The sequence below is a fragment of the Podarcis erhardii genome (genome assembly GCF_964252035.2).
Source record: "Podarcis erhardii genome assembly, chromosome: 6".
NCBI lineage: Eukaryota > Metazoa > Chordata > Lepidosauria > Squamata > Lacertidae > Podarcis > Podarcis erhardii.
Genome location: NC_138510.1, coordinates 67,924,798 through 67,937,548, shown reverse-complemented (window position 1 = coordinate 67,937,548; position 12,751 = coordinate 67,924,798). Strand labels below are relative to the sequence as shown.

General features: G+C 42.1%; 1 protein-coding gene across 2 annotated transcripts in view; it reads left to right on the top strand.

Annotated features, from left to right (window-relative positions):
* Positions 1-7,477: 7,477 nt before the first annotated feature.
* Positions 7,478-12,751, top strand: part of ADGRL4 (adhesion G protein-coupled receptor L4) — a 90,627-nt gene continuing 85,353 nt past the window's right edge. For both annotated transcript variants that reach the window (XM_081868329.1, XM_081868328.1), the window contains exons 1-2: positions 7,478-8,184; positions 9,794-9,958. In XM_081868329.1, coding sequence (XP_081724455.1) covers positions 8,058-8,184; positions 9,794-9,958 — 292 coding nt within the window. In that variant the 5' untranslated portion in view covers positions 7,478-8,057. The remainder of the gene's footprint in view (positions 8,185-9,793; positions 9,959-12,751) is intronic.

The following is a 12,751-nucleotide window of genomic DNA, read 5'->3' as shown; positions in this document are numbered from 1 at the left end:
TCACAGAAATCCATTATGAGTGGTGTCCAATTGGCTTCCCCCTGTCAATAGAAGGCAACAGTCAATGGGAAAGTATGGCAGGCAATTTTCAGCAATTCCCCTTCACCCCTGCAACCCTCTGTTTAAAAATGATTTCATCAAAGGTTCTTCTCAGAGGCAAGTGACATTAAATCCAGTACAGTCTTTAAACTAAGATCTCTTATACTGCTTTGTCCAAAGTAAACACAGACACTGCACATATAATTTCCTGCTTGTTCTTCTATAGATGGATGTCCATGAAAAATGTTATCTAGCCTACAGTTTCAATTTCTATAATTCAGCAGTACTAACTGTGCCTTATCCAATAAATACTTATTTCTCTTATTTTTGGTATGAGTCCCTTTGCTCAGTAATGTGTTGTTGAAATCTGGTTCATTTAATATGCAGTTTCCTACATTGCAAAGCTAACGACAACAGCTACCAATGTTCATTCCTGTGTGAACAAAATTAGGGATGTACAAATGTCATTGCAAACTCATGTTTAATTGGTATTTAACAGTACCTGCTGTAAAAGTGATGTGTAATTCCTTCTTGAATAAAATCAATCAGTAGGGACTAACTTTATTCAAATGTCCAGGCACTCATTAAAAATTTGCTGTATAGTTTTCAGTAGTAAGCCTCTTTCTGATTAATAGGGCTTGCTCCCAGCTAAGTAGATACAGGATAGAAGCTTATTCTTCTTTGTAGAATTGGTATTGGGGAAAACAAGGCTTTTGTTCCTTTAAAAGCTCTATTTCCAAAATCAGGGCCACCAGGACATAGCTAACCTACCATGGTAAATATAAAGTTGTTTGGGGGCAGCGGGTGAAAAATTGGCAATAACTATATCTGAGGAGACTCTTGAGAGTCCCATGGACTGCAAGAAGATCAAACCTATCCATTCTGAAGGAAGTCAGCCCTGAGTGCTCACTGGAAGGACAGATCGTGAAGCTGAGGCTCCAATACTTTGGCCACCTCATGAGAAGAGAAGACTCCCTGGAAAAGACCCTGATGTTGGGAAAGATGGAGGGCACAAGGAGAAGGGGACAACAGAGGACGAGATGGTAGGATAGTGTTCTTGAAGCTACCAGCATGAGTTTGACCAAACTGCAGGAGGCAGTGGAAGACAGAAGTGCCTGGCGTACTCTGGTCCATGGGGTCACGAAGAGACGGACACGACTAAACGACTAAACAACAACAAAATATCTGAAACTTTAAGTTATGTCATTATCCCTGGCAGCCATTTTCTTATGCCATGCTGGGGTTGCCACATGTCAAGGAAATCCTAGACATGGCCTCTTTTGGGAGGGCAACCTGACTACTCAAGGGAATTTTTTTCATTTTTAACGAAAAGGGGTTTGTTTGTTTGTTTGTTTGTTTTTAAAAATGTGTGCAGGCAGCTCAGGCTTGAGAGCAGTGGCTGGGCTCTGACTCTGTATCGGCTCTGTTTTTTTGGTTTTTTACTTTTTTGGGCACCGGCGTCTTGGGTTTAGGCTTGGGCTTGGGCTCTGTATTGGGCTCTGCTGGCTCCAGTTGTGGGTCGGTTGTGGGAGGGCAACTTGGGTTCAGGTTCCGGCTTGGGAGCGGGTGGTCAGGCTCTGGCTCCATATCATGGTCTGGCATGGGCAGGCAATCACGCAAAAAAAAAATAAAAATAAAAATAAAAATCAACATGTTAGGGGCTTGATAACTTTCTGGATTTTTACGTGTTCAGACCCAGAGACCTCCCCCCTAAATAAATTCACACTTGACTCACATTCTAGTTTGATTTTTGGCAGACTTTTGGCCACAACTTTATTGATTATAGAAAGTGAGTGGTTGCATAGGCGCTGGTTCGACTAGCTCCCTGCACCTTTGCAGGTAGTGCTGACCCAGGGCACCAGCCATAGGTCAGCCAAGGGTGAACACCTGGATAGGCAGAAAGCCGGGAACAGACTATGTCCACCACCCAGATGTCCCCCTGGACTTAGGCATGGGCACAACCCCCTCTCAGGGGTTGACCAAACCATTTGAGTCCCTGGATTCCTTTAACGGAATACCCTTCACATAGAGATGGCAAGACCATTCTCCCATCCCTGTCACCTGAAGCAGAGCCTATCCACAACCTTACAAGTTGTGACGATTTGCTACGCAGCAGGCAAAACCCAAATGGCAACAGCCAATTAGCCAAGTGGGGGAAATTCCTGCTGTGCCCCTGTCCAAATGACAGACGACACACAACGGCATAGCAAGGTCAAGCGCCAAAGCCCTAAAAGTAGGGAGAGGTGGGCAGGTGTTCTGAATGCACGCGCCGAAAGAGGAAGCTCTGGGTCACGTGCATGGGTTTATATAGGTCCCTCGATCCGTTTGGACTGCGCCCCAATTGGACAGATTGAACCCAACATCGAGGGACCAACCAATCAGGTGTTGTGGCTGACCAATCTTACCCATCCACAACACAGGAGGTCAGTCTCCAGGTCTCACCGCAACACGTGCCCTTTTTGAGGGAGGACACAATTTACTTCTTGAAATATGGCAACCCTATCATGCCTCCATGACGGCCTTTTTGTGACTGATTCCCTTTCTCACAATGTACCCCCAGGTCCAAAAAGGTTGGCAACCCCTGCAATAAACATATAAATCAATAGAAAGCATAATGGAATGCACTACAAGCAATAACATTAATAACAACAATAATTGATGACAACCCAAAACAGATTGCTATGCTACATAGAGGGATGGACAGCTCTTTTTCTGGTCTATATTTTTACACATGATTCCATTATTTGCTACTTCCAGCTTAATCTGCATTAAAAACAACAACAGCCCTCAAACTACTTTGAAACCCAAATTAAAATGAATTGTGAAGTGTGCATTCTTTCCAAATATATATTCAAATGTGTGTTTTCTCTCAAAATAAAGTTTTAAATTCATCTTTTGATACATTTAGACTGCTGACAACTGTTTTTCAACATTAGCTCAATTAGCTAAGTGCCAATTGACACATTATTCTGAGATGTGTAAATCAGGTAATTTCATATGGGAATTTGCAAAGGCCAGATTCTGCACGTGTTGTAGCTAAGTGAGTATCTCTCGTTTGATAAATGGGATAGAAACTCTCCCTTGAGATTGTGAAATTTAGTTTATTGAAGCCTGGGCTTATTGGACAATCACCATCAAACATTTTCTCTGAGCTGGCCTTACTTTCTGAAGAATCTATACAGAGTCTCAACTTAAAGGTAGCAATGAAGTGGGCAAGAGACTAATGTGAACAGATGTTACTTTTGTTTTTCACAGAATTTCTACTGTCTCTGGCAATACAGTTGTCCCTTGCATTTCCTAATATATAATTAACCTTGAGACCATTTTTGCAAAAAAATAACAACTCTTGGAAATAACTCTCTTTCTTTCTCTCTATACCCAAGTCTAAAGTTTTGCAGATTCTGACTGCATCAGGGACTCCTCCCCCCCCCCCCATCAGCGGCTACTGAGATTTCACAGCAATAAGAAAGTCTTGGCAACATTGCAGATTTCGAAGGCATTTTCTCACATGGTCTACTGTTCCTTCTCATGTGTCACTCCACTCTTTATCCCTATATACTGGTAGATATTATCACTAAATCCAGGTGGTTTTATCTCCCAAATGTCTCTAAAATCTTCCATTTCCTCTTCATTCTCACCACAAAAAATATAAAACTTGTCAAGTCCATCATCCTCTTCATCCTTGATTACTGCGACCTCATTTTCTTCAGGCTCCAGCTGATACCCTCAACATTCAGTTTTACCACTAATCTGTTGTGAAAATAATCCTCCATTAAGATAGTGCTCTGACATTCCCCAAATTGTCATCTCTGCTGGCTCCCCGTTGCCTGCTAACATCTGATGTAAGCTTCTCATATTATCCTTAATGGTTTTATGAGCTGACCCCTTTCCTGCTCCTCTCCGCTTTTCACCTTTCATTCCTACCTTCTCAGCTCATCTAAGCTCCTCATCAAGATCTTCTCTCTTTTTTTTCTCCTTTTCACCTATGAGCTTCTTATGTGCTTTCCTCCTCTTTGTCGGTCCTCAAAAAATACTGTTGAAATACTACTGAAAATACACAGGGAACAGTTCCTGTGCATGTGTATATCTAACCAATATGGTAAGTTTCCCATTGCAAAAGAGATTAGAAATATGTCTGTCATGGAGCACAAGAATACAACGTGATTCCTTGGGGAAATCTTTTTTGTGGAGAGACACAAGCCAATTCTTAAACCTAATTCTTAGAAGGCTCGGAACAAGTAGCGTCAAAATTGATGCAGTCTATTGAAATGGCACATCAGGCTAGCGATAGTAGAGCTGTATGTAGATTGGATATTAGTGCAACACCCACCCAGACAGGAAGCACCTATCAGAAAGTGCTTTTGTCATGGGCCAGCAGTCAGCTTCACCTGCTGAGCAGCAGCCTGAAGGAGCAGAAAGTGAAGTGCCTCCACCAGCTGCTAATCAGTCTTCTTGCTCTTGATGAGAACCAGCTGGCTCCAGCTTTCTTAAGCAGGGTTTCCTACCTCAGTCAGTTGCTGGAAACAGCATTTGTCATTCCAGGCCAGACCTTGCTGCTTCTTGCTTCTCGTGATCTTGGCTCCTCAGCTTTTTTTGACCCCTGGATGATCTGGCTACGTAAACCAAGATATTCCTGACCTTAGGACTGAACTGAACCTTGTATCCCAGGCGTAGGCAAACTCGGCCCTCCAAATGTTTTGAGACTACAATTCCCATCTTCCCTGACCACTGGTTCTGTTAGCTAGGGATGATGAGAGTTGTAGTCCCAAAACATCTGGAGGACTGAATTTGCCTATGCCTGTTGTGTACAGACTCTGCCTCCAGGTGAATACCCCCTGAGACTCGGCTGGTTGGCTGGCTTCTCCCTCCATTGAGCTCTGCTGTGGCTGTTCTGCACAGGACTACAACAGCTTTCATCCCAGAAGTAGAGCTTATTACAAAGAACAACTTCATGTCCTCTAAACTTTCTGGTAAAGTTGAGTCATTTCACTTCACATTTATTTGCTTCTGCAAGTTCCAGACAATCAAGCAAAGCAGGGACGGGAAACTTGGTGCAGAATGATGTCGTGTCACATGAGTCACTATAGTCCCATCCTGGATCCCTCACTTGATGAGGATGAGTTGGGATGAGCACGCTAACTTCATCCTCCCAGGCTGTCTTCATCACCCATCCTGAGGTGTGTTGGGGAGGCAGGTTATGTTCTGTAGATTGGAGGCTGCTTACCTGTGTAGGTTCCCTTTTCAATTTAGGACCATGGAAGAACTAACTTAGTTGGTCTTTAAGGTGCTACTGGAAGGAATTTTTTTATTTTGTTTTGACTATGGCAGACCAACATGGCTACCTATCTGTAACTAAAATGTGGAAGAAGCTTACACAAGCAGAAAGGCTCCCAACTTTAGAGGTCCCCACCATGGTGAGAAATTTATAATGTCTCAAGGTTTATGTTATGAGAGGGGAAAGGGAAGATGAGATGTGAAGTTGCTGTTTTCAGCATCCTTCATAACCACACCCATGTACAGTTGGGATATTATGGTTGGGAAGATATTTCACACAATACTTTACACTATTGCCATAATAACTCCCAACAACAACCTTTCTGGTTCTTGGGGAAATAAGAACAGTTCCCAGCTGCATGATGTGAGGACACATTAGTGCCTTGAGGGGGGTAGTGGAAGAGAATTAAGTGCATGACAGCATGCCCAGCACCTGCTCAGTTGTGTGCTGTGGTGCAGAGGGACAACAGTGTGCCACCAGCAGAAGCCGTCCCATCTTCTGGCTAAATAATTCAACCCTGGGTAATATGGCAGGAGTTGCAACCTCAGCAAATGGAAATAGAAATGGCTTCTCTCCACTCTATGCCTGCAGACTACACTGTAGTCTGATGCAGGCAATGAGAGTTTCGCCTTCATAGAAAGAAAGCTAAATTTAAAAACGGAGGGAAATGTGCTTGCGGCCTCCAGCCTACCAAGTAGGTGTGGAAACACTGTTTTCATATTACTTTCTAATTTTCTCTTGCAAAGAGAGATTTCCTGTCACTGTGGCTCTTGCCTGCTGTTACAGAGTTGGCAAACTTCCACATGTAGTGACAGAATGGCTGCAGTTGTGAGATGTGTTTTGTCTTGTGTAGCCTTTCAGAACATCTTTTTTTCAGAAAAACAGTAGTGCCCACCCAAATGGGCTCCTGTCTTCCATAAACGTAGGAGAGAAGGTCATGTAGATGGATCTGAGAGGCCTGAATTCTGTGGTGACCAGTTGGATATGGCTCTCAGATATCCAGAAGGAATAACTCTTTCACCTCAGCAGGGAAAACTAACTAGGGATAAGTCAGGTTTAGGGGCATAAACTATGGATGTTCCAGGAGAAAGTGACCCAGCAGATGAAGCCAAGCTTACCAAGCTGTTAGGTAAAGAGAGCACAGGTGTGGTATTTCAGGGTCTGCCTACCACACCTCACATTCTGCTGCCTGAGGCACAGATAGCACTGGCAAGCTGTTAGATGACAGAGCTGTATGTACCATGTAACCCATAGATGCCCCATGAGCTAGCCTCCTGCCTTCAGGTGCAATGGAAGATGAGGTCCGGTAAACAGTGCTGAAGGCCTCCAGAGTCTAGAGCCTGACCTGCCATAAGGACGGGAGCTTCCAGCAGTTCTTTTGGAGTTATAACTAGTGTGGTTTTCACAATGCAAAGTCACCCATGACTGTGAAGCTGGTCCACACCTAGCACCACACTCAGTTGCTGCCTATCCTCAAAAGAAAAAGTTGTGTGGTTCTATTCTTGGGAACTGTGCACTCCCTGATAATATCATTTATTGACTTCATACACTATTTTCACTTTGGTGTTTTTTTTAAATCCAACACAGTACAGAAAAATTCTGCATGTAGGAAAAAATAGTGTGTGTGTGTGTGTGTGTGTGTGTGTGTGTGTGTGTGTAGACACTCAAGTAATCCTAAAAGTTCTAAGCATTTCTTTTCCACACATCATCTTACCTTGAGCACTGCATGTTTTTGCAGCTGAGTTCCAGTGAAATCAAGGGTACTATAAGATAGCAGCAGCAGCAAGGTCCTTTTCCCGCCAGAAACAAGTGGGATAGAAATATATTTTCAATGATAGTAATAATAGAATACAAAATTTGAAAAAGGTGTATAGCAGGAAGCAAAATATATCCAAGTGAAAGAGAATGGACGTGTTCTTGCCTGCATTATGTTGCCATATTTCCCCCCTCCCATTCTCTGTTAGGTGTAGCAAAATTCATCTTCTCCCCACCCCCAATATTCTTTGCCACTTATCCTCTAATTATGATTACATCACCCCTTTAGGGCCTTAACATGTACCTCCCTGCTTTGAGCCTCCCTGCTGGTCCTGAAATTCCTTGCTGCACATTTGGCTTCCTGCCTCCTTCCTCCTATGGCTTTATATCTTTGTTTTCCACACAAAAGAAATCTCAGTGGATTTCCTGTGCCTCCTTCTCATGCTGCTGCTCTTAAAGTGACCGAATTTCTGACTGCGATTGGGACATCTCTGGATAGCCAAGGAAAGCAGTCGACACGGAAGCAAACTACAGATTTCACCAACTCTTTTGGGGTGCTAGAATTCTGATTTTCTCAACCCACGTCAGGCAAGGCTGGGGGGATCCCAGTAACTGCTTCACCATTTCTTAATGCTCATTTTTCATTCCTGCCTATCCAGCTTTCCAAGTCCATTGTGATCTCCATCCACTGTGCTATCCTCAGTCTTTGGTTCTATTCCTGTATCTTTCTTAAATCTTCTTGCTAGTCCCTAACGCTCCATCTCCTTAAACTCTGTACTCATGCCTGTCTCCTGCGCCTATCCTCACTCATATTCATTCATCTGTTTGATCAAACTTTCCATACAGTTCCTTTACTTTGCTCTCTAGCTGATTTGCTGTTCAGCATTTTAGCTTACTTCATCCTTCCCTCAAAATATTTGAAGAAGCATACGGACAGGCAAATGGCAGAATAAAGAGCTTTGGCATTTCGCCGTGATCCCCTCTTCTAATGGGCATGTGCAACACTTTAGCCCACGATCATACATTTTCCAGCAGGACCAGATATTTTGTTGCAAAGGGATTCAAGACTGAGCACTTCTTAGAAGCACCACCCATGAAACTTCTACTGGTCCTAGGTAGGTAATTTTATTTCATGAATGGTTAAGTTGGATGTAAGAGACAAAACTGGTGGGCAGGGTGTGGAAATAGGGAAGAGAAAGTTTGGGAGATCCATGTGGGACAACCAAAGCACAGTAATAGAGTGTCCCTGGCATCTTCAAGTAGGACTGGGATGGACCAATGGTCTGAATCTCATGTAGTTTCTCAGGTCCAGCTTTGGAAGTTGCTAGATTTGTCAAAACCACCTTGGCAAAGAAACTCTAATGTCTGCAGAAGACTGGCATGCATAGAAGTTGACGACAATAATCCCATGAGCTCAAATGAATTCTGACCTTGAGAAGACAGAAATGCTATTGCATTGGCGGCGGCAGTGGTGAATGTGAATATTATCCAGTTTGTTAAACCAAGGCCACATCTCACAGATGGCCAGATTCAAAAATAATAATAAGAGGTTTTCTGTAGGGAAGAAGCACATAAATAATGCATAATGTAATAGAGGAAGGGAACAGAATTATATATTTACAAAGTTGTATAATCATGACCTTTAAAATGTTTTTGGACATTATTATTCATAGAAAGCTACTTCTTGTTTTTCCTGCAGTAATTAATCTTGGACATAAAGCACTAAAATGGCGATTCAAATATTAGAAAGTAGTATTAGGGTTAGGAGGGTATTGTCCAACAACTGCTTACTTTATGAAGTTTAGGCTGCAATCTTAAACACCCTTAAAAGATAGTAAGCTCCCCTGAAGTTACAGGGATTTCGTCTGAGTAAATGGCTTGGTCTGTGTTGTTTGCATTCTGTTTCCTTTTCCTTTGTGTTAATGCATTTATTTATTTATTCAGAAAATAGATTTGCCACTCTTCAGGGGGAGAAAGGGAAGCTCAGAGTGGCTTATGTGAAATAGTAATAAAGGTTGCCATTATGGGGAAATGAATTTATACTTAATGTTTTCAAAAGCAAACTTTCATAATGCTGAAACTCGTTGCAATCACCAGACGTAAGGAGAATTTGAAAATCGGCCTGGGCTCCATTATCACACTCAAGATGAAGCAAATAGCTCAGACAGTCATACTGTAGCCTTGAAAAATGGGGAAAGTGTTCCGAAATGATACTGCTATTGTGTGTAAATGTAATCTTCCATGAAGTTACATTGTTGGACTAGTGCTATTAAAAAGTAATGTTAAAATGCTTGTTGGGAGGGGGGAGGTGTCCTCCAGTTACACAATGTTTTTTGTCTCCTCTGTTGTGTTCTTTGGACTAAGAACTATTTGCCACTTTTGCCCTGTGCAGGGAAACATGGTAGAATTAAACACTTACAGTTTATTCAAAAATACTGTGGAGCTTTGTTTGATGTGCAGTATTTTTGTGTTTACTGAACACACTTGAAGGCTGATGCTTTTCAAGACAAATCCACATACTTGAAAGCCTAGATATTTGAGCTTAAATCATTCATTCAGCAGTTATAATTTTGTTTTCAAGCCTTGTTCAACAGGACTCTTTAGCAATAAGATTTTTCAACTTAATGCCAATTTTATTTTATCCCAAATGTGTTTGCCTAAAACTGATTTCAGAACTCAACAACTACAAAGACAAAACTCACATTTTTTTTAAATTCCATTTAGTGTTCATGTCCACACTGCTGGACAGTAGCTACTCTTCCCAGAACTGTACCATCCCATGTGATGAGCGTGCAAAATGTGAAGTTCGTAATGGACGCCAAGGCTGTTTTTGTAGCCCAGGATTCAGTGGGCCCGGCATAGAGAAACCAGACAGAAATGGATGTTATGGTAAGCAAGCTAATATTCATGGAGTTTCTTACAAATCATTATTTATTTCATTTTATTGGGTTATCTTTAACAATCTCTTCTTCTGACAACCTTGTCATTCCAGCATGATTTGTAGATGTAGACACTGGAAGGTTGCATGATTATTTTAGACTTTGTTCCTGGAATTCCTGCATTTTTGAATGACTTGTGGAAAACTAAATTTGTCACCAAAGTATCTCCCTTTGCTAGTGAGCTCAGGTAGTGAGTGCTGACAAGATTGGGACCCAGGTGGGGTCCGTGAAAGAAAAAAACCAGGGTGGAATGAGCATGCTCTGGGAAACCCTAGGGTTTGCAGAGTATGAGAAATATTTTAAAATATAATTAAGAGATTAATGTTCACACACATATACACCCAAACAAATCAATGAGGAATTAGCATGTTCAGTGGCCGGGGGGGGGGGTAGAATCACTTGGAAATGAAAAGCAGAAAAGATGGGTTGGGAATGGAATAGAGTATTCTGGTGTGGGCTCTGGCTAGCTGGCTGGATCCCTGAGGCTAAATGGGGAGGTAGCACCAAAAGTCATGAGAAAAAGAAAGTGTGCGGGGAGAGGGGAGGGTTGCACAGCCTCAAAACTGTTCTTTAAAAAACTTTAACAAATGAAGCCTGGGATAGCTCACTTGGTAGAGACTTTTCACCTCAGAGTCATGGGTTCAAACCCCAAACTGGGTAAAAGATTTCTGCATTGCAGCGGGTGGCCCTTGTGGTCTCTTCCAACTCTTATTCTATATACAGTCATACCTTGGAAGTCGAACAGAATCCGTTCCGGAAGTCCAAAACATTCAGAAACCAATGCGCAGCTTCTGATTGGCTGCAGGAAGTTCCTGCAGCCAATCGGAAGCCATGGAAGCCCCGTTGGACGTTTGGGTTCCCAAAAAGTTCAGAAAACAGAACACTCATTTCTGGGTTTGCGGCATTTGGGAGCCAAAACGTCTGAGTACCAAGGTGTTCGGGATCCAAGGTATGACTGTATTTTGTACAAAATACTGAAAGGCTTGATTTATTTCAGTTGAAGATTGCTTCGGATATCCTACCGAGCCAACATCTCTCAAAAGAAATGCAGGGCTTTTTCGGTCTTCTATAATGACTCTCTTATTTGATGAAGTTCGATTGTTGGCATCATTTTGATGCATCTCCTCTTTCTTTGCTTCTTTCGAATAGAGCCCTGGATAGGAGGATTCAGGTTAGGAAGTCAGGATGGTCTCCAACTGTTGGTGTTGATCCCTCTCTCTTTCCCCTCACTTAAAGCATTAATTTTTGAGAGTTTGCCTTCATGTAGAATACCTGAGGGGATTTCACAGGAAGATCAAATGCAATGGATGAAAGTAGCTCACTTTCTTAGAGGGGTCCCACCAGGTTCTCACTGGATTTCACCTAAATAAAAATGGAAAGTGAAAAATGATGAGAGAAAGTCCTCAGTGGGGGGTTCCATTCATACTTGCTCCACTTGTTTCCCTGCCAGAGCAAACCTATTCTTTCTTACTCAGACAAAAGTCACACCTTATTCAATAAGGCCTGCTCCCAGAAAAGTGCCCAGCTTTTCTGTCCATGACTCCCGAAACCATATTGACCCATTTGTTTTTAAATGTCAGATGTTTTAGTTCTTCAGTATCTGTGAATAATAAACGTATGGGGAGCTACAGGGATCCATTAGACATTCAAATTAATGTGCATTGGTTGGTATAGAGCATGTTGACCCTACACCCATTCCTTATCCATAAATACTGAAATAATTTCTATTTTCCATGAATTCTAATACTCAACTATGCATTCCTAAACAGACTTTTGCATGGACAAAAGAAAAGAGCCCCAAGGTGGACGAAATGGCCCTCCCAAAACACATTGAATCATAGAATTGTAGAGTTGGAAGGGACCCTGAGGATCATCTATTCCAACCCCTTGCAATGCGGGAATATGCAGCTGTCCTGTACGGGGATCAAACCTGCAGTCAGGACCATATTCTAACCAACTGAGCTATCCAGACATGACAGGATCAAGGACAGAACAGTAAATCATCTAACTGTATTAATCCATCCCCTTGGGCCAAGTTTAGTCAACAGGCATACACACAAAAACATGAAATAAAAATTATGGAAAGATAAATGAGTTTTAGGTTGCCTGTGTATTCATAGCTTCTAGAAATCTGATAGTGACAAAGGCATGTGGGGGGAGATATTACACAAAATGACACTGTTTCTAGAAGGTGAAATACTGTCATAGTCAGTCTAATCTCTGTTTATAACGGAAAAGGAGAGGACAATGACTATATTGGTGTGATAGCCTACATGGCTGACTGGAATGGATTTTACTGGAATGGGGTTACCCTGAAAGCAATTTTTCCCGTCATATTCCTGTCATTGAGAAACGTGTTTATCAAGTGATGAGTCTTTAATTTTCATGTGATCACATGAATTTGTCACTACTCCAAATTTCTTATATTCACCACTGTGTGAAAGGAAAAGGGGTGGGGGTCTTCTGTCACACAGCAAAAGAACTAATGCGAGCCAAATACATGCTTAATTAATCCATGAAACCAGGAATGACTGAGCTGTGCCCCTCCCATCAGCATGGCCAATGGTCAGAGATTATGGGAGTTGTAGAGCATTGAAATCTGAAGCTCCTGGATTGTGGGAAGTTTTAAACTAACATTAACAAATGTGATACATTACACACACACACACACACACAAGTGTGTGTTTTTCTTTAAAAATGTTTAGGTGTACTGTCATTTTGATTCAAGAAAATCAACATTTTA